General features: G+C 43.3%; 1 protein-coding gene across 2 annotated transcripts; it reads left to right on the plus strand.

The window, feature by feature from the left end:
• Positions 1-4,851: 4,851 nt before the first annotated feature.
• NAA50 (N-alpha-acetyltransferase 50, NatE catalytic subunit) lies at positions 4,852-21,882 on the plus strand. 2 transcript variants are annotated; one of them, XM_083420813.1, is made up of 5 exons: positions 4,852-5,103; positions 14,981-15,117; positions 17,017-17,136; positions 17,299-17,365; positions 18,998-21,882. In XM_083420813.1, exons 1-5 carry the CDS (start codon positions 5,096-5,098, stop codon positions 19,176-19,178), a joined length of 513 nt encoding a protein of 170 aa, XP_083276939.1. In that variant the 5' UTR covers positions 4,852-5,095; the 3' UTR covers positions 19,179-21,882. The 2 variants fall into 2 exon arrangements, with proteins under 2 accessions (XP_083276939.1, XP_083276938.1); XM_083420812.1 differs by having other exon boundaries at positions 14,984-15,117.
• Positions 21,883-26,501: the final 4,619 nt, after the last annotated feature.

Genomic DNA, 26,501 nt, shown 5'->3' on the forward strand with positions numbered 1-26,501 from the left:
ATTTTGGTTTAATGAAAATGCAAGGGGGCGACATAGAAGTTTATAAAATTATGCATGGCGTGGAGAGAGAAGAGTTTTTCTCCCCTCTCTGCACCCACTGTTGCGAGCAACAAAAAAGGCTTCTATGGGTATGTTCGTAGCAAAAGGAAGAACAAAGAAACAGTGGGGTCACTCAGAGGAGAAGATGGTGAAATGCAAACAGGGGACACAGAAAGGGCTGAACTCCTTAATGCCTTCTTTGCCTCAGTCTTCTCCGATAAAGAAAACAATGCCCGACCTGAAGAATTTGGAGCAAATGATTCAGCAGAGGAAACACAGCCCAGAATAACTAAGGAGATAGTACAAGAATACTTGGCTAGTTTAGATGTATTCAAGTCTCCAGGGCCAGATGAACTGCATCCAAGAGTATTAAAAGAACTGGCAGATGTGATCTCAGAACCACTGGCAGTCATCTTTGAGAATTCCTGGAGAACAGGCGAAGTCCCGGCAGACTGGAGGAGGGCAAATGTTGTCCCTATTTTCAAAAAGGGGAAAAGAGAGGACCCAAATAATTACCGCCCAGTCAGTCTAACATCAATACCAGGGAAGATTCTGGAGCAGATCATTAAGCAAACAATCTGTGAGCACCTAGAAAGGAATGCTGTGATCACCAATAGTCAGCATGGATTTCTGAAAAATAAGTCATGTCAGACGAACCTGATCTCATTTTTTGACAGAATTACAAGCCTGGTAGATGAAGGGAACGCAGTGGATGTAGTCTACCTTGATTTCAGCAAGGCATTTGACAAGGTGCCCCATGATATTCTTGTAAAGAAGCTGGTAAAATGCGGTCTTGACTATGCTACCACTCAGTGGATTTGTAACTGGCTGACTGACCGGACCCAAAGGGTGCTCATCAATGGTTCCTCTTCATCCTGGAGAAGAGTGACTAGTGGGGTGCCACAGGGTTCTGTCTTGGGCCCGGTCTTATTCAACATCTTTATCAACGACTTGGATGATGGACTCAAGGGCATCCTGATCAAATTTGCAGATGACACCAAACTGGGAGGGGTGGCTAACACCCCAGAGGACAGGATCACACTTCAAAACGACCTTGACAGATTAGAGAACTAGGCCAAAACAAACAAGATGAATTTTAACAGGGAGAAATGTAAAGTATTGCACTTGGGCAAAAAAAATGAGAGGCACAAATACAAGATGGGTGACACCTGGCTTGAGAGCAGTACATGTGAAAAGGATCTAGGAGTCTTGGTTGACCACAAACTTGACATGAGCCAACAGTGCGACGCGGCAGCTAAAAAAGCCAATGCAATTCTGGGCTGCATCAATAGGAGTATAGCATCTAGATCAAGGGAAGTTATAGTGCCACTGTATTCTGCTCTGGTCAGACCTCACCTGGAGTACTGTGTCCAGTTCTGGGCACCACAGTTCAAGAAGGACACTGACAAACTAGAACGTGTACAGAGGAGGGCAACCAAAATGGTCAAAGGCCTGGAAACAATGCCTTATGAGGATCGGCTAAGGGAGCTGGGCATGTTTAGCCTGGAGAAGAGGAGGTTAAGGGGTGATATGATAGCCATGTTCAAATATATAAAAGGATGTCACATAGAGGAGGGAGAAAGGTTGTTTTCTGCTGCTCCAGAGAAGCGGACACGGAGCAATGGATACAAACTACAAGAAAGAAGATTCCACCTAAACATTAGGAAGACCTTCCTGACAGTAAGAGCTGTTCGACAGTGGAATTTGCTGCCAAGGAGTGTGGTGGAGTCTCCTTCTTTGGAGGTCTTTAAGCAGAGGCTTGACAACCATATGTCAGGAGTGCTCTGATGGTGTTTCCTGCTTGGCAGGGGGTTGGACTCGATGGCCCTTGTGGTCTCTTCCAACTCTATGATTCTATGATTCTATGATTCTATGAGGCAGCCAGGCTTCTGAATACCAGTTTATGGGAACCACAGGAGGGGAGAGCGCTCTTGTGCTCACATCTTGCTTGCAGGTTTCCCGCAGGCATGTCATTGGCCACTGTGAGAAGAGGATGCTCCTCCAGGTGGGCCATTAGCCTGATCCAGCAGGCTGTTTTTATGGTCTTAAATTCTGCCTTCTTTTAGACATCCCCTAAAAACAGTTATTCAGACAGACGTTTTCATTGAGCATTTCTTTTCACCAACCAGTATTGATGTTTTTATTTATTTTATTGTAATTTGTTGTAATTTGTTGTAATTTTATGAAAGTGTGGTCTATAAATATTTTAAGAAATAAATCAGGTGATAAATCAGGTGATAGTATTAGAATTTATTAAGTCAAAATTAATTGTCTTAGTTAGACTAACCCCCATATTCGGCCCAGTCAAAACCACCTTGAGCTCATTCGTAAATTAAACCAGCAGTCAGAAGTGTAACAATTGTAGAGGTTCATATTATGGTTGTTGTAGGTTGTGAGAGGTTAATTGCTCATGGGGTTGGGAGTAGAAGAGCAATTTCTAGATCAAAAAGAAGGAATAAAATAGCCACTAGAAAAAAACGGATGGAGAATGGAAGTCGTGCTGAGCCTAGCGGATCAAACCCGCATTCATACCATAATTTTCTCTCCCTGTTCTCCCCCTAAGGTAAAGGTAAAGGGACCCCTGACCATTAGGTCCAGTCGTGGCCGACTCTGGGGTTGTGGCGCTCATCTCACTTTATTGGCCGAGAGAGCCGGCGTACATCTTCTGGGTCATGTGGCCAGCATGATTAAGCCGCTTCTGGCAAACCAGAGCAGCACATGGAAGCGCCGTTTACCTTCCCGCCAGAGCAGTACCTATTTATCTACTTGAACTTTGACGTGCTTTCGAACTGCTAGGTTGGCAGGAGCTGGGACTGAGCAAGGGGAGCTCACCCCGTCATGGGGATTTGAACCCTACATTCTCCTAAATATGTTTTGGACTTTCCCCCAACCCCCAGAGCAGATTTGGGGACAGCATGGGAGGAGAAGGATGAAATTCTGTTACACTAGAGTTAATCCTTGTGCTGGAGCAGTGGTTTCCGATTAGCTAAGTACTGCGGACCCCCTCTTTCAAAAGCCAAGCCATAGACTGCCTACTTCTGAAAATTTTCAGATCTCTACGGTGGTTTTTGTTATGGGAGTGGTGCCATGGGCTCCCTGAGGCGTTCCTGGGCCCCATTCTGTCAGGGGCTCTGAAGCAGTAAGACCTCATAGCTATGGACCCGAAACCAGGTAAGGTTGGAGGTAGGGGAGAAGAGGCCCCTAAAACTCCTGCGGCGTCAGCTCAGAAGGAGGTCTGTGTCCGTGACACAGGGTAGGAGAGGCACATGAAGCTGAAAGATTCAGCTGTCTGCATATTGCCACCTTCAAATAGCTAATGGCCACATGGAAGATGAAGCAAGCTTGTTTTCTCCTGCTCTGGAGGGGAGGACCCAAACCAATGGTTTTAAGTTAGTGGAAAGCAGATTCCGACTAAACATCTGGAAGAATTTTCTGATGGTAAGAGCTGTTCCGACTCTTCTTCCTTGGAGGTTTTTAAGCAGGTTGGGTGACCACCTGTCATGGATGATCTGGGTGAGATTCCTGCATTGCAGTAGCGCCAGATTTAGGGCGATGTGAGTGGCTCCTCTGCACAGGACGCAGAGTCAAGGGGGCATAAAATTGAGAAGATTCATAATTGAGAAGACCTATTTGGTTTCGTACAGGGCCCCATATTATGAAAGATTTACCAAAGGTGCCACTGTAGATCATAGCTTATTTGGCAGGAAACTCCCTTATCCCAGCGCCGTTTCCCGCTGCTGTCCCGGACTGATGATGTCCCTTAAATTTCCCGGGTTTCATGCTCGCCCGGCTCGGGACGCAGAAGGGCGGCACTTCAGTGGCGCCGCAACCGCCTCATGCCGGGCTCACTGGCAGCGTGGGCAAGAGTCTTCCTTCCTCCCTCTCTCTCTCGGGCGGGGAAGGGCCAATGGATCTCCTCGCTCCAGGACAACGGCAGCCGCAACATGCTGCTTAGCATCCCCTCCAGCCAGTGCAGCATCTTAATGTAGTGATTTCCCCCTCTGCATCCATTTCCTAACTCTATTTTTATAAATCATTTGTCCACCCATAGTTCAAATTTTTACTACAAGTTTTCTGTCAATCCTACCAATGTATGTAACTCTTTAGAATAGCTTTTCAACGAAATTATAAACGTTCCCCATTCTTTATTAAAGAGGTCCTCTTCCTGGTTTCTAATTCTGCCTGTAAGCTTTGCCATCTTGACGTCGTTCATCAGTTTGGTCTGCCCCTCTTCTTTGGTGGGAGTTGTAGACCCTTAGGACCATCTAGTCCAACCTCCTGCAAAACACAGTCAGGGGCAGCCAAAGCAGCCTGGCTCCACGAGTGCCGGATTTATGTATAAGTTAAGCAAAATCCCTTATTTTGGCTGCTGATCCCTTATTTTCGAGGCTGCTGGTCCCTTATTTTCAAATCTGTAAGTTGATAGCTATACTGTAGATAAATATAAGAAGTTATATTGAAATTGGAAAACCATCCAAGTGGCTAGGTTGATAACAAGCTTTACCCTTTTTAATATTTCAATATTTTAATGTTGTATTTTAATTTTGCTTTTAAATTGTATTCATTCCAAATTGTTTTTATTATTGCTTGTTAGCCGCCCTGAGCCCGGCCTTGCAAAACAACAACAACAATAATAATATTAATAATAATAATATTAATAATAATAATTATGATTATTACCCGTCTGTGGGCAAATCGCGGGGCGGAGAAAAAAAACCGGAAGTCGGTCTCTGAGTGACTTCGAAACGGGAGGGGCGGGACAAAAAAAAAACGGAAGTCGGTCTCTGAGTGACTTCGAAACGAGGGGGCGGGGCGAAGAGACCACCGCCGGAGCGCGTGCGGAGCGTCGCGCCGGGGAAGCGTGCTGTCGTCGTCACGTCGCCGTCGGGTGAAAGGTCGAGCTGAGGCGGGTGCGGCGTTGTGCGCAGGCGCGCGCGGGAGCTCGGAGCGGCCTGAGGCCCATGTGGAGCAGCGGCGGCGGCGAAAGCAGGAGCAGCAGGAGGAGCAGCAGCTGAACCGCCGCTGCTGGACCCCGCGGCCCCCGGCAGCAGCAGCTATGAAGGGGTGAGTGCGGGACCGGCGGCGGCGGCCGCCAAGCCCTTTCCCTCCCCTTCCCGCCTCCCCGGCCCAGCCGCCCAGCCCGGTCTCCTCAGGCGCCCTCCAGGTTGGCTTTTCCCCTCAGGTTTCCCCCCCCGGGGCGGCGGCGGGTCTTTGTTTCCCGCGCTTCTTTCCGGGGGGGGGGGAGCAGAGGCGAAGCGGCCCCTCCGGATTCTTCTCCGTTTCCCGCTCGGACTTGGCGGGTTCTGGGTTCAAGGTGCGCCATAAGGTTGCGGGGAGAGGGAGCCGGGCCTGATTTCCGCCCATGGGCCAGCAGGTTGTTGTTTCTCCCCTTCCCCACACAACTTTATCTTCATTTTTAAAAATAATATTTTTATTGGTTTTACACAGCTTTTTACATTTTAACTTTAACCATTCCAAGCATTAAAACAAATGGTTCTTTCAATAGCTAATTCCACATTCCAAGTGTCATTACATCCCTGCCATTACATCCCCTGATTTTAACTGTTTACAGTGGTCTTTTAAATAAATGAAGAATTTATTACAGTCCTTTAAAAATCCTTGATCTTCCTGGTTTCTGATCTTCCCCGCCAGTTTTCCCATCTCTGCATAGTCCATCAGTTTCGTCTGCCCTTCTTATTTTGTTGGCACCCACCCCAACTTTTTTTAAAAAATATTTTTTACTGGTTTTACACAATTTTTTACATTTTAACTTTAACCATTTCAAAGGTTAAAATAAAAGGATCTTTTGAACCTTTGCACCTCCTTCCCTCCCTCCATGGGTTCCGTATTTAAGATAACATTATTTTTTTTTGCATCTTTTACCATTATCCATCTGTTATAGTTACCTTTAAAAATGCTTGATCTTCCTGGTTTCTGGTTTTCCCCGTCAGTTTCACCATTTCTGTATAGTCCATCAGTTTCGTCTCCCACCCCAATTTTAACTGTGCCAAGGAGGAGGTTGCAGGGTTGAAATAAATTCAGGACGTTTTTTGCTTTCTTTTTTAAGCAACAGCAACCCTTAACGCACATAAATATTTTGTCTGTGTAGTAAATCAACATTATGTGTTGTGTTGTGCCTGCTTTTAAAAGAGGTAGATTTGCCTCAGCATCTAGTCAGCCTAAAGGGGGGGGGGGATGGAAGATGCATGTATGTAACAAAACAAACAACTCCCCCCAAAAGTTGCAGGTTAGGGCTAGAAGTGAGTCCTCTGAAAAGACTGGTTAAACTTTCCCCCCTTTTCCCCTTTTTGGAAACATTTTACTTGATTTTACAGATACAACTTTTTTACAATATCACAAATATACTCAAAATACAAGATTCCCCTGAATCTCAGAATCTCAGACTCTCCCCCCCCCCCGCTTTCCTTCCATGCGTCTTTATGTTGTCCTTTTCAACTGCATGTATTTCATCACCTATATTGTAAATCTATTTCTATTATCCAAAGTTTTTGTTACATTACAAGTGGTGTTAAAAACCTGCTAATGTTTTCATTTGTTTACATGGTCTCTCAGATAAAGTGTTAATTTCTCCCATTCTTTTTTGAAACTTTCATCTACTTGGTTTCTGATTTCTTCCAGTCATTTTTGCTATTTCTGCATATTCCAGCCGTTTAGTTTGCCATTCTTCTCTGGTAGGGACTTTGTCTTCTTTCCATCTTTGGTTAAACTTAAAACAACTGGAGAACTGTTTCAGGCACCAGGGCATCCTGGCGCTGCTGAAGTAACATCTTGGATTCGAAATGACTATTTTATTGGATGTGTAATAGAGAAAAATAGCTACTCTTGCTTACAAAAGAAGAGATTCCTACTGTGTGCAAGCCAAAAGGGTGGGCTGCTTTTGGTGGAACATTTGAAATACTGAGTTTTAATATACTTCTGATGGCAACCCATATAATGTATGGGCTTATGTGTTTGGGTGTTCATTTAAAACTACCACAGCTCTTTCAGAACTGAGCGCATGCTAGTATGATTGTGAGATGTGACCCTAATGTAACTCCAATAGTGGTGTCACTGTGTCGGTACAAATCCTCTAGCTTTGGATACCAGTTGACTACTGACCTTTTACACATGGAATAGATATTGTAACTGGGCTTATTAATACCAGGCTTGAGCTGTATCTTTGTTTTGGAAGAGACTGTAAGAACAGTTTTTGATAGAACATCTCAGTATCGCCTAAAATCCCAGAGGCCACAAAGAGAGTGAGCCGTGGTCCCTAAACAGCCATGTCAGTAAGCTAGAAAGGGGCTTCTATTTGCTCTCCCTCCAGTAACACAGAGGTATAAGGCAAGGAGAGTAAATCCTCAAAACCCACTACCACAATAGGCATAATAGGGCTTGCTGTGTCCCAAAAGGACACCCCCTTTGGATAGGCTCTCTTCAAAAGTGGTCTGCCATTTCCCCCTACCTAAAAGTCTCTCTTTTGTGGCAAACAAGCAAGTCATGGTGTGGATCAGGGGTAAGCAACCTAAGGCCCATGGGCCACAAGCAAACCACAGGGGTCATTTAACCGGCCCACGAGCAGCCCCCGAACCAAGCCGCCCGCTCGGTGAGTCCCCATATGCTGCAAGAAACCGGTGCAGCGCGGTGCAGAGACTCGCTTCCATGGTGCCGGAAATTGTGTCTGCATAGATGCAGACACCGGAAATCATGGCCAAGCGCACTCATGTGCGCGATCCAGCCCGTGGAAGGATCTCCACTGAAGGGACCCGGCCAGGTGAGGTAAACCTTGCCGACCCCGGGTGTGGATGGTACGCTGACTAGGCCAGATCTGTCAGTAGCTCGAAAAACTGCAAGACTCCTTACTTAGAGCCTTAAAATCAGCTGGGGGAGCTGTATTTAATGGCCAGAACTTGGATGAAAAATAGATGAAATATTGAAGGAGGGTTGAATACACATTGAAACATGAAGGTGCTTTTGCTTTCACCATGGTTGCCATAAAGCCAAAAAGATCACTAACATTATAGTTTTGGAGAGAGTTCTTGAAAAGCAGAAGTTTTTAAAAAATGTTCTCCATGGAAGCTTGATTTCAAAATGAACTAAGGAAGGTTTGGCTATCAATTAAAAAAATGTGCTTGGAAATAACTTTAAAAACTGCGTTAAAAACCTACAACAGGGCAACTGTTTATTTACTTTATCAATTGCTTTTTCATCAGAGTATTCAAGGGAGTTTACAAGCTACGGTTAAAATCAATTTTAAAACCTTAATATTTCCCTTGCCAAGTTAAGTCCCACACAGGATTTGTTCAGAGAATACAGAATATCTAACCATCACTCGTTACAAAGAATCTAATGATTGTTTAATATATGATGTTTCCTTGGTGGAAGACAAGACCAAACATATATGTATCATGTATAAATACATTACATTTACAGAAATTACATGAGTTACCGTATTTTTCTCTCTATAAGACGCACCAGACCACAAGACGCACCTAGTTTTTGGAGGAGGAAAACAAGAAAAAAAATTATTCTGAATCTCAGAAGCCAGAACAGCAAGAGGGATCGCTGCGCAGCGAAAGCAGCAATCCCTCTTGCTGTTCTGGCTTCTGGGATAGCTGCGCAGCCTGCATTCACTCCAAAGACGCACACACATTTCCCCTTACTTTTTAGGAGGGAAAAAGTGAGCCTTATAGAGCAAAAGATATGGTATTTTACCATTTACATGAAATGCCCTGTGTTGGGTTGACAGGCTTTGCCAAGTCGCCAGCATTTTCAGATTACAACTGAAATCCATCAAAAGGGTGGTTATTCACAGCCTATGTATGTTGTATAATTGGATTCTGACCTATGTCTGCTGGAATTGCAGGATAATTCATTTACTGAATTCCTGCCACCTGCAACTCTGGTTGATGCAGTGAGGTCAGTGCATCTGCCCTGTAGGGTGACATCATGGAGGCATTTTGCCATTTGCTGTGGATTAGCACAGATGGTGAACATGGTGTTAGAAGCATGCTGCTCTATGGATTCAGGGGAGTTGGTCTTGGCATGCGTACTAAAAGAGTGACTTGGAGATAAGTTCAGTTTCAGTTGATGCCAATTTGCTTCTGAGAGCATAAAAGATCCTAACTGAACTACAGTCATACCTTGGTTTTCAAACATCTTAGTTCTCGAAAGTTTTGGCTTCCAAATGCCGCAAACCTAGGGGCTTCTGCAGCTTCCAGTTGGCTGCAGAAAGCTTTCTGCAGCCAATCAGAAGCCATGCTTTGGTTTCCGAACATTTTGGAAGTTGAACGGATTTCCGGAACAAATTCCATTTGACTTCCAAGGTATGACTGTATATTGATGTTACACAGATAGTAGCAGCTACTATTGTAGCACCATAGATTTGCTTTAGAGTTGGCCTTTCCTTAGGCTCTGATGAGCAATAGCAAACTTCCTTGACTATGCATTGTGCTAGTAGTCGGTGAGTGTCAAGAAGGTCTGTTATTATGCATTATTTTTCTAATCCCAGGCTCTCTCTTGGTGGTCCTGCAGTTTTGCTCTATAATTCTTGAAAGAGGTTTTGGTGTTCTTTTCTGTTCTGATCTATCCTTATTACACTCAGATATTGTCTTTTGACTTGGTGTTGATGGAAATTTTTGGCAGGATCTTAGTGGGTTGTAGACTGATCTGAGTACCAGTATACAACAGATATATGGTAAAATATTAAGAAATTGGCCCGCAAATGCATGTTTAAGTTAAATGCAAGGCTGGATCTGAAAGGCTGAAGACTGCTGGTTTAAAAGAAGGCAATGCTAAATCAGATACTTTATGCATGCAGAGGGTCTCTTGTTCAATCCCTGATATATTCAGGTAGGGCTGGGGAAGGCTTTTGTCTGAACCCCTCAAGAGCCACTTCCAGTCAGAATAGACATTTGCACTTGATGGACTAACAGTATGATTCAGTATAAAGAAGCTTCCTCTACTTTATCAGTAAATGTGCTCACTATTCAGTGTTTTAAGTGTAAAATACATTGATAAAATGCAGAAAACCCTTTATACAACCGTAGAGTATACTATAAATTTCTTAAACATTTAACTCCAAAATCCATGGTTGTGTAATACATTTTTTAAGAGCAACGAAGTGTCACAAAATAGTGCTCAAATGTTTGATTTCTCCAGAACTCTTCTGCAGGGATTGGGAGTATGTGAGTACGGGGGAGGGGGATTAGACATTGAAGCCTTGCTCTCAGACTTAGTCGGATGATGAAAATTGCAGGCTGATTTAATCTCTGCTAGGTGCTTGCAGGTATCTGGTTATGTTTAGGATTCTGTGATAAAGAAAGAATGGCTAATCCCAATTTTTAAAAATTATTTTCAGCATGCAAAAGCAAAACAACATAATGAACTATCATTTGGAACTGACACTCAATGGAGAATTGCTGATCCTTTTAAAAATATATATATATAGGCTAACCGTTACCCATATTTCCCATGCTTCTAGTGACACAGGCTCCTGGCTGGGTGGAAAGCAGATGTAAAGAGCAATCTGGTGGTCATTATATTGACAATGCTGTCGAATGATTTTATGTGGTGGTGGTGTCAGATGAAGTCAAATTGTTTCCTAGTACCTGGAGAGCATGTAACAATCAAAATACAAAGTCCCTGCATATTTTGCTTTCCTTGGTCCACCTAGGGGCATTCTTCTGCTGGCAATACCATCTTCCCAGAGCTTCAGTGGCTTTTAGAGACACCTCCTTTTCTTGGTGTTTTTTTCTGATACCAGTGTCTCACCAGTTTTCCTACTCCTCTCAAAGTCTGTGGTGCTAAAGAGACGTATTGTGGGAGGCAGATGTTTGGAGTCTTTCCCCTTGTCTACCAGATGTTTCTGTTGCCAATACTTCTGCCGCTTTAATGGCGGCAGCAGTTTTCTATTTTAAAAGTTTTCAGTGCTTTAAAGTAAATAGCATGATATCAAAGTAACAGGCCCAACTTGTGCAGTCCAAAGTTTTCTAGAGATAGAGGGGACAACTGGAAAATTAGCAGAGAACGTTTGTATCTTAGCCATGCAAGAACACTGACTGTGGCCACTTTCTTACAGAGTAAGGCTTAAAACAAAAGACATGACAGATAGGTTGTGGATACATGAGTTTATTTCCATGATGGTGTAACTCAAATGTGCATGTGGTCCGTTTTGGTAACCGGCTATAAATATATTGAGAAGTGAGCAGAGCTGGGAGCTGTGATATTGCTGTGTTAAGGTGGCGGCTTAGATCCCTGTCTCGGTTTATTTTTGCTAATTACTTTTTAAAGAACTGGCTCATCGTTCACAAGTAGACAGCCTTCTGTGGCTTCACCCAAGTCATGGCTGAAGCAAAGAGTTACAGTCCAGCAGCGGAGAATTAAAGGTTTTTCATGTTCAGGGGGCAACTTGACTGACAAGGAAGGCAGCCTCATAATGGTCGCAAAGCTTCCAAAATCAGGCAGCCATGAGGCACTGAGTGTGTTCAAACAAATCAGCTTACACCATGGTTAATATGGGGGAATTTGCCAGCTTCTTAAATGCATGGTAGAGTGAAGCAATGCAGATTTCATACTATTCTATCATTGTTGACTTTATCAAGGGCAAGACTGCCAGAATTGCCACTGGCATCAGCAAGTAGTTGCTGTTGCTCTAGACAGCCAGAATCTGAACCGACATAACCATATTAAAAAAATTGTATCTTTTCAATGGTCTGAATTTATATTCCCTTCCTCCCACCCATTTCTTTTTATTCATGTGTTACGTCTTTTTCAATTGTGAGCCTGAGTCTTAGTACTGAGTTTTGAAAGCTGATCTGAAAGCCGTTTTGGCTAACAGGTGGACTCTGTCTTAAATAAATAGAAATACCTCCTATGTACTGCTACAGTGTGCAAATAACTTCCTGGTTCTTTGTTTAGGGAAGCAGATTGTTAATTTGTTCTCACAGTGTGTTAAAAGTCTGTACATGGTGACATTTCCAACTGGCCAATAAAACATTATTTCTCCTTTTTGGAGTTACCCTCTTTCTAATAAGAGGAATGTCTGGCACTTAAAAATGTATTGTTTTTAAGACAGCTGTATAATTTGACTGTAAAATCAAGATAAATCATATACATTCCCAGTTCAGCCCCCTCAGTACACAACTGCAGCTTCAGAAAGATTACTACAATTTCTCACTTATTTAGAAACACATACATAAGCAACTCTCAAAAGAACCTGACTAATCTTAAACCTTTTGCAAAGTTATTAGTGGCTGGAGCATGAGTTTATGCATAGATGCTTTTTCAGTTATTGCCTACTTTTCTTAGTCTGCAATAAGCAACTACAAGTTGTATTTATATATTAAAAGGTGTTCCTTTCAAAACACTCAAAGACTTAAGTGAATAGATTTTTTTATTTAAAAACCCCTGCAAATAATGACTCTCTCTCTCTCTCTCTCTCTCTCACACACACACACACACACAAAAAAAAAAAACTCACTCGCATAGAATAGAAATCTGAGATTGCACTTAAAATCTGAAAAGCATCAAAGAAAGCAGTATAAATTTCTTTATAAGTTATTTCTTAAGACACAGCTGTAGCTAGCCTTGAGATTCTTTGACTATATTTCTCATTTCAAATCTCCTGATATAACCAGTTTTCTAAGTGCTTAATATCAGCAAGCCTGTTAATGTTTTCAACCTCTACTATTCTGTCATTGCATTTGGATTCAGCCCCTGAGAGCTCAACACAGCTACTTCTCAGTTGTCTCATACAACAATAATAATAAATAGTAATAATATTTGCCAGGTCAAGTATTATCCCTCTCAGTGAAGTCAGTGATTGGATAGGAAATTGTCGTCGTCCCCCTTTTTGCCCAGTTTGGAATGGCAGGGCTTTCATTGCAGACCTTGCAGTGGTGCAGCACATCTCAAGCAATGTATGAGCCCCATGTGAGAGTAGAAGTCAGATTAGACACACACTATGGACTCTCTCTCTGGCCCTATGCCCTAGCACATAGGAAATAGCCATGTGCCAGACACGTTTTACTACTGGCGTGGGTCTAATTGTGACCACATGGACAGTGTTCAAAACTTCTATTGTTCTAGGAGTGTTTTGTGACAGGGAATTGGGAATTTCATAAACATGAGCAGTTTCTGAGCTCTGGGCGCAGTACTGCGCCTAAGGTTTCAGATTAAAGCTGATGCTGAGGGTGTGGGAGGAGAACCTTCTCCCCGCTAGACTTCCAATAGATCTTGGGGGCATCTTGTACAATTGTACCTTGGAAGTCAAATGAAATCCGTTCCAGAAGTCCATTTGACTTCCAAAACGTTCAAAATCCAAAGTGTGGCTTCTGATTGGCTGCAGGAAACTCCTGCAGTCAATCAGAAGCTGCAGAATCCCCGTCGGACGTTCAGCTTCCAAAAATAGTTCACCAACTGGAACAGTCACTTCCAGGTTTGGGAGACAAAATATTCGAGAACTAAGCAGTTGGAAAACCAAGGTATGATTGTACATGGAAAAATACAGTAAGTCTTAGGTTTGCGAACTGGACACTCAAGGTGGGTGTCTCTGCCATTAGTATAGGCCTTTAAAATGTGTTAATTGTGGTGCCAAAAAGATATATTTATACGAAGGAAAGGGGGTGTTGGGAGAAACCAGGGCTTGTCTGCAGAGTTTAAGGAAAGGAGGACCTTTTTCTGCCTCCCCACTTCCAGCCACTCTCTGTCCCTGAGACCCTGACTCCTTTTGGGGATGTTAACTTTCTTAATGTGAACAATAAACTATGGCTGTATGCGGTTTCACTGTTGGAAATGTGCTTTGGGTAATGGCTTATTATATGTGAAAATGTATTATATCTTATGTATGTTCCTGCTTTCTTGCTCTGTTGTCTTGTTTATATGTTTGACTGAGCCTTGTAATGTGAACTTGGGAATTCTTTTCATACAGCCAGTGGTTCAAGTCTCCAGCCTGGCTCATGTTACTTCCTGCCATTCTGAGGAGCTAATTTAGCTTCCTTCTCAACTCTAAAGTGACAGGTTGCTTCCCAGGATCCACACATTATGGCTTGGTTTACTAGGCAGCTGCTATTTGTGGTTACCACTACCAGACTCTCCCTCTCACTGAGGCTTGCAGACATGCCACAAAATTGTGGAAGAGGCAAAGTGTCCTGTTTCACTTTCTGATGAGTTTCAAAGTAAGTTTGTCTTGCTTCTTTCCTGGCATCTTTAGATGTGTTGGGGAAGGAAGGAAGCAAGCAAGCAAGCTGTGAGTGTGACTTATGGGTCTTCTGTCCTCTGAAACTCCCCAAAGTCACATGTGCCAGTATTTCACCTCTTCTGTGGCTTTGTGTGAAGCAAGACACACGACTTCCATGTTCTCTGCAGTGTTAGAGGACTTGACCTTGAGAAGCTGGATAGATGTTGGTTTGATCCCGTTGCTCTGGGTACAATCCATGTATAGTGGTACCTCGGGTTACATTCACTTCAGGTTACATACGCTTCAGGTTACAGACTCTGCTAACCCAGAAATAGTACCTTGGGTTAAGAACTTTGCTTCAGGATGAGAACAGAAATCGTGCTCCTGCGGCGCGGCAGCAAAGGAGGCCCCATTAGCTAAAGTGGTGCTTCAGGTTAAGAACAGTTTCAGGTTAAGAACGGACCTCCAGAACGAATTAAGTACTTAACCCGAGGTACCACTGTATAAATTTAATTGCCGTAAGATCAGTGTAACCTGAAAGCACCGGGCCAAATTTCAGTTTGAGTAACTGCAAGGTGTTTGCTTTTTTTAAAAAAGAGTCCTACTAAATCCTGCATGATCGATTTAGGAGGGTTCTGTGCAGAATGGGGATATTGCACCAAAGTGCTTGGACATGACAAGGTGACCAGTTCTGCTGTTTCTAGTATAGCTTAATCACAGTGGGATTCCTAGAGGTATTAAGCATGTTTTGATTTGTTCCAGTAGCCGGATCGAGCTGGGTGATGTGACGCCACACAACATTAAGCAGCTGAAGCGGTTAAACCAAGTCATTTTTCCCGTCAGCTACAATGACAAGTTCTACAAGGATGTGCTAGAGGTTGGCGAGCTCGCCAAACTGGGTATAGTACCTTGCTTTTTTATTCGGAGGGTTGGTGGATAGAGCGTTTCCCATTGTTCTTGGTTTATCTGCTAGATTCAGTACATAATCTGCTACGTGAGGATAGCTTTACCAGATACCTTAATTATTCTGACTGTATGAAGCTTTGCACGCCATGCAACCTGGGCCTCCATATACAATGCAGATACTGCCTTTTATTCTGCCATCTTCCTCAGGTATGTACCTATTTGGCCTGAGATAGTTGTCCATCCCCTTTTCCCCTTGGCTGTGCCTTTTCCTTCCCCTCCAGCTCCTCCTGTTCTAGCCATAGAGAGCTACCAGCTTTTACCTTCCACAGCTGCTCAGGAAAACTAGTGCCCTTGTGGGTTGTTTTAAAAGCTTCAGCCAGTGTGGGAAGCGGTGGCCCCCTTCCTCATGAAGATCCTTCGTGCCAAGTTGTGAGTGTTTCAGCATCACCACTAGATGCATGTTGACTGCAATATACAGAACTGATAACTTACGCAGCCCTAAATTACTTTTCATATGTTACACTAGAAATCCGTTTTCCCTTTATACTACATCATGGCCTTTAAAATGAATAATATCATTTTTTCTGCTCAAATGCTTAACATATCTTGTCACGTGTCTCAATGATATGCACAGAGAGAAACCCATTCATCAACTCCTCAGGTGTAAACCTTCCTCCTGCACACAAAACAGGGTTTCACAGCTTTTTTTAAGGTGGCCTTGGTCCTCCCCTTCAGCCTATGCATGCTTTCTCAGAAGTACGTCCCATTGAATTGAATGGATTGGGTCCCAAATAAGTCATGCTTTGAGCAGACCCATTGGAATCTTGGTCCATGACTAAAATAAGCCCTGCTGATTTCAGTGGGTCTGCTTTTAAGTGTGGATTCAACCCAATGAGTCCTACTCTGAGGTGGGTATTCATAAGACTGTAACTTTGACCTCTTGCTGCAGCCCTGCAGGCGTTCAGGGACAAGCCCCAGCTTCCCTCTCTAGCTCCAGGCTTTCAGAACTGAGGAAGGGGAGTAGGAGCTTGCTTTGGAGCTAGCTGGCTGAGGCATTCTGAGTGCCTTGACTATCCACCAACATTTTGGTGGCAGAAGCAAGAAGAGTGCCATGGTCAACTCTAGCCTTCCTGTTTAGCTTGGACCTGGAGAGGGGGTTGAGGTCATCCCCCTTATTGCAGTCACATACGCCCTTTGAAATTCAGCACAACTCAGTTGATGATCCAAGGTAGAAAGAGGTTTGTTCCCCTCTCATTGTCCTTGCCATAAGGTAATGAAACACTCACCATGGTGGGGGTGACAAGCAGAACTATGGACCACTGTGCATCAAGTTACGCTTGAATGTTCTCCTAAAGTATTGTGAGATCTAGCTCTTACTGCAGTTGTAGAACCCTGTCTTGATTTTATCACTTTAGGCTGTACTTCAGGTCTGATTGAATTGTCCATTATACATATTCTGGCACATAGAATATGAGGGGAAAGGGTTGTTCCCCAGCATTCTCTTTAATGTGCTAGTTTTATGCATGCAGGATTATAGATCTTATTTTTACAAGGGACTATTCTGTCCCCTTCAGCCTGGAGTTCTACCAGCATAGTACAGACTTCCCTTCAGTGAGAATTAGACCTTGTTTGACCTGATATTTGATATGTGGAGTTAAATTGGGATGGGATTATTTTTATTGTTACATATTTAGTTTGAGGCGTGGAGTTAAGCAGGGATGGGATCACATTTATTGTTATATATTTAATATATAATATGAAAGTGTGTCTTGCTTTTCTAATTATGCAGTATTCTTAAATCTATATATTTATCCGAAACCCTCAGGATATGGTGGATTTAAAAAACCCAAAATAATATGCTTTCTTCCTCTCCCCACCCCTCTTTTTGGCAGCCTATTTCAATGATATTGCAGTGGGTGCAGTGTGCTGTAGAGTAGATCATTCTCAGAATCAGAAAAGACTGTACATCATGACGCTTGGATGTCTGGCCCCTTACCGAAGGTTGGGGATAGGTAAGGCTGTTTTGTAAATGATGAGGTGGCTCGGCTATGGAACATGTGGCTCTAAAGTTTACAAAATTTAGTACTTGTTTATAAAATAACAAATAGTGCAAGATGCTGCAGTATTTGAAATTGGGAATAACTTTCTTCCATTTTGTCTTGCTTCCTTTGTAGGAACTAAAATGTTGAATCATGTGTTAAACATCTGCGAAAAAGATGGCACTTTCGACAATATCTATCTGTAAGTAGAAAGACATTGCTGGCCTAGGCAGGAGGAATTGGTTGCTTACACGTTTAGTTGGCATGCATGGAAATGTTGGCGCTCAATCTTGTGCATAGTATTAAAGAACAACTAATATAAGACTTTTGCTTTTGAGTACTAGAGTTTGCTGCTGGGACACAGTAGGGGCACTAATTATATTGACACTACAATGCAGTGCAAATGCTAACCACAGGAGGTACATACATTACAGTCATACCTTGGTTCTCAAACGCCTTGTGACTCGAACATTTTGGCTCCGAAATGCCACAAACCTGGAAGTGCGTGTTGCGGTTTGTGAAAAGTTTTTGGGAACCCGAATGTCCCGACGCAGCTTATGCGGCTTCCGATTGAGTATAGGAAGCTTGTGCAACCAATTGGAAGCCGCGCCCTGGTTTTCGAATGTTTTCAGACGTTGAACGGATCTGGAACGGATTACATTCGAGAACCAAGGTGCGACTGTGCAGTCTTGATACTTTTTTGTAAGTGATGCCCTTTTTATTTTATCAGTATTGTGTCTGGATTGTTTATTATTAGTGCCCATATCCATTGACCAGGGACATGCTGAGCTCTGCGAGAGCTAAACTTATAAATAAACAGCAGTTAAAAAGGCTCCTAAGCATAATTCTTCACATTTAAACCCAACCCTGTAAATATGTCCTCTAAAGTTACTAGCTGTCCCCCAATCTGAGATACAGCACATGAGCATGTAGGATAGGACTTGCTTGATCATGGCACCACAGTTGTGGGGTGCCTTCTGAAAGAAGGCCCACCTGGTGCAATTGCTGCTGTGCATCTGCAGCGCAGATATATATAACTTTCTTGGGGGCCAGTTTGGTAGTACCTTCTGGTTTATGGGAGCTCTGCAGTACTGTATGTTGTTTTCCTTCCCATCCTGGACTTAACTTCCATAATCCCTGGGATGGCCATGCTATCTGAGGCTGATGGGAGTTTTAGTCCAAAGTACTTGGCGGACAACAGGTTAGGACATGTGCTCTAGAGTAGCTTTTTTGTGTTAGAATAGTAGTTGTTTGTCGCTGAAATCAGAAAGGCAAAAGGTAGGTAGTTGTTTACATAGGATGGTCATAGACGGTTGTACCTTGGATCTCGAACACCTTGGTACTTGTACATTTTGGCTCCCGAACGCCACAAACCCAGAAGTGAGTGTCCGGGTTTGCAAACGAACTTTGGAACCTGAACGTCCAACGGGGCTTCTGCAGCTTCTGATTGGCTGCAGGAGCTTCCTGCAGCCAATCAGAAGCCGCAATTTGGTTTCTGAATGTTTTGGAAGTTGAACGGACTTCCAGAACGGATTCATTTCAGCTTCAAGGTACGACTGTACTTGATTTCTGGGCACTTGTGTTATAAGCTGGCATGCAAGATTTTCCCCCCAGCCGTAGTAAAGATGATAGGTGAAAGTAACATGGGATACAGAAGTTGGATGGTCTTTTGTTTATTATCACATTTAGTAACGTCTGTTTTAATCTCTTCTCTATCCTTGCTTTCCCATTTTCCCTTCCAATCTTCAGATAAACAGTTCATTAGCATATAGATGCAAGTTCCAGCCTTCATAAATGGTAATGCTTTTCTCCCTTGGTTTCTTTTTTTACCCAGACATGTCCAGATTAGCAATGAATCTGCTATTGACTTCTACAGAAAGTTTGGATTTGAGATCATTGAGACGAAGAAGAACTACTACAAGAGGATAGAACCAGCGGATGCTCACGTGCTGCAAAAAAACCTCAAAGTCCCTTGTCTCGGCCAGAACACAGATGTGCAAAAGTCTGACAACTGAACAAAACCCAATGAACGCTTTCTTGCACTTTCTTGTCACCAAATAGGGAAAGAGAGGCCTGGTGTCTGTTTTTGGTTTCCCCCCTGCTCCTAATGTGTGTTGTATCCTCTCCAACAAATTAATAACTTCCCAAGGATTGTCCAATTGTGTGTTTGGGTTCTATAGCTCTACTTCTTTGCGATTTTGGGATGGAAGTAGTATGCGGTTCTAGCTGGGGTGGGGCCTTCGTTCGGTCTTCCAAGGGTCAGCTTTTCCTCGGTATGTGTGTGATCCTCCTGCATTCCCATTGAAGGGCAGAGTTTAAGCAATACCTTGCATCCAGGCTCCTAATACCATGCCACTTTTCTTTTTTTTTGTAATGGAGTCTATCGGTCTCTAGTTTTGAACTTGGTTTGGCGGTTTTGGCCTTGTTTACTATTTGAACATGCATCAGTTTGGAAGCTAATTCAGAGCATTTGAGCTGCCGTTTCTTCATTGTGTTTTGAGACAAAGTGGCCAGCGAGAAGATTCAACTTGCTGAGCGGTCGGGATGTAGGTGAGGATTCAGAGTGGACTGTCCCATCTTCCACTCTTCTCTCATTCGTTATAGGTATTGCACTAACAACAGAACTACCCTTGGCTCTGGCAACGGCGGAGGAGCCAAACATTAAAGATTACTTAAGAAGATCAGTCTGTGACTCTTACTTTGAAAGAAAGAATGAAAGAAAGAAAGAAAGAAAGAGAAGGAAGGAAGCTTTGCCTTTGAATGGCTCTGCTGGTTTGAACTCTGTTTGCTTGCTGAGATTATACGCTCCCTAAGGTAGAAGATGATTGAAACTGCTTCTCCCACCCCGCTCCATTACACTTCTGAAGATTTGGCACTCGTCTTAGAAGAATACTAAAAGGGGATGCAACGGAACACCAGATGGAAGTGGCTTATTGGGGAGCATTGCGAGGATTCAGAAAATAACTGGTTTTCTCCTGATATTGTAATGTAAGAACTGTAGCCTACTTTACCAAGCTCTTTGCTTTGTATTTTGTTACGCTTTTGTTTGCAATTTCATTTTGCGCTTCTAGCAATTCAGTACAGCAATGCCAGCTTAACATTACAACTCTCCTCTCCATCTGGGGAAACGTACCAGGGAGGGGAGGGAACCTGCCCTATCACCTAAATCAATATTAAACTGCGTTTCTTTCCTGATTTTGAACTTTTAACTGTATCTTGCGCTTTTCTGCTTTGAAAAATCTTTATTGAGGGTGGGTGGGTGGGGGTTACAATGTAACCTTGCTAGCAGATGTTGTAATTTCACTGTGATGCTGAATTGAGAAACAAGGGGACTTGAAGACCAGGAAAGTTCAAGCAATTTGCAATATTGCGCAACCTTTAATTGCAGAGAAGTCAGGAAACAATATTCCTTATCAGGCCAGCAGAATATCCTGACACCTATTTGGTCCATTAGACATTTTGCCCAACTGCATGCTTCTTCTTTTGATCAGAAAAAAAACAACAGCAAGTTCACCCTTTCCGAATCCTTGTACAGGAAATATTCTTGTACTGCTTCTCTGGCCATAGTTTGCTATGTTTTATATTGTATTTCCTGAGGATTTGTTTTCCTTCTGCAGAGATGTTGAAGCACATCTAAATCTCAAGTGCCAACACTGTTTTCCCTGATCAGTTGTAGATAAGGCAAAGAAGTTCAAAGGGGAAGGTACTGCATTAAAGAATGTATATACAGCCCAAGTCAACATCTGCTCACAACTATCTTCTGGTGCTAAGGAAAGTGTGTCCCTTTTTTTTTTTGGAACCGAATGGTAGATACGTGGAATTGGGGGTTGGGAAGTCAATGGCTTCTCTTGATCTACAAATCACTTACAGGTAGTTTTCCGCTTAGACTTTAAAAACAAAACAAAACCCATTTATATATTTTTTAATCAACTGTCATTCTGTGAATGTATTTCTCAACGTTTCTTGGGGTTTCCATTGTGCAGTCAACCTTCCTTAGCAACTATGTTCTACAGGAGGTAGGAGGAAAAGAAATTGGAAATCAAAGCTCCACTTTTCATGACTATCAGTCCTGCCAGTGATTCCTTGCTTAAAAAGAACACAGGTTTTAATCCCTAGCTCCTGGAGCGGCATCCCCTCTGCTTGAGTGTGGCAAAGAGCAGCAGTTGGGATGGTTCCTTTCTTTGAGTGCTGCAGAAGTTTGCCAATTTGGAGGAAATGTCTTGTCTTTTGAAATAGTCAAGCAGGGGGCTGTCTAAAATGGGTGTTTTTTAATGCTTCGTGTGACTCGTCAGTCCTTTCCATTCTCTTGCAAATCAGCGTATGCACAACTGCAGTAATTAGTTGGGAGGTTCAGTTAAATTACCATCATAAGTGCTTCTCTTGTAGACGTTTACAAGGAGAATGAATGCGCATAGCATACTTTACGTATCCTATAGCAGGGTAAACGTAAAGGGGCTCAGCACAGTACTTTTCTCGTCATATAACTATGAAACTGCTGGACTTCATAAATATGTTTTTTCAGTATTAGGTAACTGATATATGCAACAAGAATGGGGAAAAAGCACCCAGGACAGACACCCTTTACTTGGCATGGGAGGGGGAATATTTTTGTATACATAAAAGTGGCTGGGATTACTTGATTCAGTTAATGATTGAATATGTCCATTAAAGATGACATACTGTTACAGCTGAAATAAATTCTAGTTCTGTTTTCATTAACATTTAATGGTTCCTTGTGATGTCTAGTAAATGCGAACCTAATTATATATTTTTTTACCCTCTGCACAAAATCAGTTTTAGTCTGCAGCTGCAGGGGTTGTCTAAAACCACTCCTCTCGTGCCCCAGGTATATTGATTTAGGATTTGTTTTGAATACGTTAATGTTCATCTTACGTAGCAATGAGTTACCATGCTGAGAACATATCTTGATCTTGGAGGAAATTTGCTGTCTACTCCTAGATAACGGAAACTGCTTTTATCCTTCACTTCATGGATAAAAGTTATTCTTGCTTAATTGGCAGCCTGTTGCAATTATGTGAGAAGGGATGCTGTGGCACATAAAAAGGAGGATGTTTTCTTTGTGCTTTGTGACATGACTGTGATTATTGCTGGGGCATTTCACAAAGTAGAACACCTTGTTTAAATCTTACACGAATAAGCAAGGAAAACATGTTCACAAATTTTAGGCTGCCGCCTTTGTACATCAGAAGCAAGTTCACCTTTCTGAAATCCTAGGAAGCTAAAGATTTTTTTTTTTTTTTAATTCTTAATAAATGTGCACCACAAGTTACATGGCCCAGGAGCCGGCCTTGTGTTTTTGGCTTCCTTTCTCCCTTACCTGCCTTTCTCTGTTAAAGATGGGAGCATTCTCCATTTACCACCTTCATGCAGTAAGTGTACGACCAGCTTGCAGACTAACTCCTCAACCCAGACATGCCTTTTATCTTAAGGCAGGCAGAGAAAAGCTGCAGTGACTGTCAGGCAACAGCCTGAATTGTGTCTCACGTCTCACCCCTTCCTCGGTCCCAGCAAGAGAAATTGCCGCTCTCCAACCCTGCAAGGTATGTGACATAGTAACATGCTAGCAAGCAGAGACTCTTCTGAAGCAGGTATAGTTGGGTCAGAGGATTTACAGAAAGCCCAAAATGCAGATTCTGCTAATAAATAAGAAAGACCGTGCAGAAGAGACCGAATTGCACTATCAGGGTCTCGGGGAGAATCAGGCACTTAACTTGTAAACTGGGTGAAAAGCCTGTTGCAGTGCAGTTCCTGGTGGGGGGTGATGACAGCAAAGAGACTAATAAAGCAGTTCTTTGTATATATGCTTGTGTAAGAATCCACAAAAGGCGCTCAGAAAACAAATATCACTGGATGTAGACAGGATGCAAGCATTAAAAAATGAGGCTGGATGAACTTCTACCAGAAGCTTATCTACCCAGTTCGCAGGCACAAACTCCATACACTGACACAATTGTCAAATCCTCCATATAACAAGGCTGTGATGCAACTTGACAAATTGGATAGTCCTCTCAAGCAGACTTCCCACCTAAGCTAGCTTTGTCCTTGCATGCTTTGAGTGAAGATGAGTTTATCTGGGGAGAAGGCCAGAAACTCATTTCCACAGACTCCAGCAAAGTAAGCTTGTAGCTCACAACTAGATTTACAGGAGAGAGATAGGGAGCACTCAGTAAGGTTTAGTTGGCGTACAATATGGAATCCTAAAGAATTTAGAACAAGATTATCTGATTATTCTCCTTTATAGGGCTGCCAGGTCACAGAGGTCATCTGATGAGGTCCTAGTGGTGTTGCCTGCTGCCAAGATCCTCTGGAGTGACATGGAACAGGCAGCCCCCCTTGTCCCTTATGGAATACCTTCTCCAGACACCATACATAAATTGTAGTATAAACACCAACTGGAAACACTAGCCTGCGAGCGCTCCAATTGGAGAACATCCTTTACCAAAGGTGTCATGGGTTCTGAAGATGCTTGAATTCAGGACAAAGGAGGAAAAAGAGGAAGGCATGCTTGGCAAACCGTGATCAACTCCCACCCAGAAACCTATGTCCCCACTGTGGAAGGATGTGTGGATCCAGAATTGGCCTCCACAGTTAAAACCCATGTTTATGGAAGACAAATCTTACTCTGCTACGAGTGATTACCAAAGAAGAAGAAACTATTGTCAGTCTTAACTATTCAATGCACATTAAAAACTTGCCTTCCCAAGCATTCCTGTTTTATTGACCTAACCTAGCCCCTTGGTCACTCATTGGTCCTATTGGTTTTAAATTCTGCTTTATTGTTTGTATTGTTTTTGTACCTGCTGTCCAGCGCTTTGAAATGTTTATGGTCTGAAAAAGAACAAACAAATAAAATCATAGGTCCCTGCCAACAGGATATTCAAGGTAGGACTGACAAGTCAAACCAGGCCTAAAGCCTCACATTGGTTACTGAGCTGTGTTCTTCCACAGATAACATTTTATTTAGCAAAATGTCTACAGCGCTTCATTTGTTAAAAATGACCTTTCAAGGCGTGAACAAGCTTAAGACATGTTGAGGATAAATACGTCGTATGATCCAAGTGGGTCACTCAGTTCCATAGAGCATGGTTCCGATAATACCAAAGTTGCAGGTTTGATCCACGTTTGGGACAGATGCATATTCCTGCATTTCAAGGGGTTGAATTAGATAACCCTCAGGGTCCCTTCCAACTCTACAATTCTATTCTATTTCTAGCAATATTCTCTCAATATTTTGCTTCCCCTGTTGTAGTTTACATGTACAGAGTATGTCCTTTTTTTTGTTCTCACTTGAGAAAAACTTCATTTTTTAAAAAAAGGAAACCACCTTCACTTCTTTCACACTTGATGGTATCGTTCTTCCTGAGCTATTATGGTTTTGAAATAACATCAAAGCAATTTGACTCTGTTTTTAGCATATTTCCTTAACCAGTGCCCTCATGCTTCAAATTTATCTTCTGATGGCAAATGTGATACTTTTTTTGGCGATTTCACACACATACATATGTCAAATGCAAGAGCAAAGCAGTCATCATTCCCACTGAGTTCTGAAGTATGTGCACCAGGCTCTGGGCATAATTTGGATTAACTCCAGGGTTGCATCTGTTCTGGTGTGGTTTCGTGACCAACTGCTCTTAATTTGGCATATCTAAACCATTTATCTCTGTCATGCTCTAACTGTCACTTATGTGGGGATAGGCAAGAGAAGCTTGAAAGACTCCAGTCTAAAACATTTAAATAACATTACCCCCAAAGGAATATTGGGAGTTGTAGTTTGTTACACGTGATGGGCATCTTCAAAGTTTGAGCATCTTCAAAGTCCATGACACCTTTGGTCAAGGCTGTTCGCCAACTGGAGCGCTTGCAGGCCAGCCAGTGTTTATACAACATTTATTTTTAGATTTGCCTTGAGAGAGTCTTTAAAACTCTTCTTAACCACTGGAATTCCGCTTTCCATAGAGTAGTTGCTTTGGAAGATGATAGTCAGGCATCTGTACACCATGACTAGTCCAACAAAGTTGATGTTGAAGAATCATTGCTTTGACACTGGTAATCTTTGCTTCTTCCAGTTTGCCTGTCTTCCCAAGTGATGTGTACAATTTTTCAGACACCCTTGATGGAATCTTTCCCAACGCCCAGCCATGGGCATCAGTAAGTTCTCAATAAGGGCTGGCATATTTCGGCAGGAATCTGGAAAGAAAACAGGCCACACGGGGTTTTTTTCACATGCTCCACTTCGAAAGCATCCTTTGTTGTTGCTGTTTAGTCATTTAGTCGTGTCCGACTCTTCGTGATCCCCTGGACCAGAGCACGCCAGGCCCTTCTGTCTTCCACTGCCTCCCTCATGCTGGTAGCTTCGAGAACATACCATATAGCAATATATTCAACACAAAAGCTACAATTTGTTGTTGACAAAGGACAGCTGTACATACAAAGGGCACCATTACATTCAGTAGCTTAGAGCCTCATCAGACCCAAATCCAGCCCTGGTTGCAGGTTCAATCCCCATACGGGACAGGTGCATATTCCTGCATTGCACGGGGTTGGACTAGATGATCCTCTGGTCCCTTCCAACTCTGTTGTTGTTGTTGTTTAGTCGTTTAGTCATGTCCGCCTCTTCGTGACCCCCTGGACCAGAGCACGCCAGGCAATTCTGTCTTCCACTGCTTCCTGCAGTTTGGTCAAACTCATGTTGGTAGCTTTGAGAACACTGTCCCACCATCTCGTCCTCTGCTGTCCCCTTCTCCTTGTGCCCTCCATCTTTCCCAACATCAGGGTCTTTTCCAGGGAGTCTTCTCTTCTCCTGAGGTGGCCAAAGTCTTGGAGTCTCAGCTTCAGGATCTGTCCTTCCAGGGAGCACTCAGTGCTGATTTCCTTCAGAATGGAGAGGTTTGATCTTCTTGCAGTCCATGGGACTCTCAAGAATCTCCTCCAGCACCAGAATTCAAAAGCATCACTTCTTCGGCCATCAGCCTTCTTGATGGTCCAGCTCTCCTTTCCATACACACTACGAAAGCATCCTATTACCGCGCATATGTTTCCTGCTGCGCTTCTCTCCGGCAGATTTCGGCTTCTTTAGCCCCGCCCTCCCAGCCGCTCATTGGCCTCTCCCGCAGTTCCTGTTCTCTCTCTCCCCGCCCCCGCGCCTCACGTCAATCTAACCTTCGCGTTGAGCCCGAAGCCCGTGCGGGCCTCCGTCCGCGCCATATAAGGCTTGAAGTGGGCTGGGCCGCAGCCTTTCCTCCCGGGCTCGACCTGCCCTTTCCCCCTCTCGCGGTCGCCGATTGGCTGTCGGGCGGCCGAGCCGGCTCTCCATTGGC

The sequence above is a fragment of the Podarcis tiliguerta genome (genome assembly GCF_965153285.1).
Source record: "Podarcis tiliguerta genome assembly, chromosome: 17".
NCBI classification, from domain to species: domain Eukaryota; kingdom Metazoa; phylum Chordata; class Lepidosauria; order Squamata; family Lacertidae; genus Podarcis; species Podarcis tiliguerta.

Coding starts and splice junctions, on each gene's coding strand:
- NAA50 (XM_083420813.1), top strand. Junction 17,137..17,298: donor TTACCGAAGGTTGGGGATAG/GTAAGGCTGTTT, acceptor CTTCCTTTGTAG/GAACTAAAATGTTGAATCAT. Junction 17,366..18,997: donor ACTTTCGACAATATCTATCT/GTAAGTAGAAAG, acceptor TTTTTTACCCAG/ACATGTCCAGATTAGCAATG.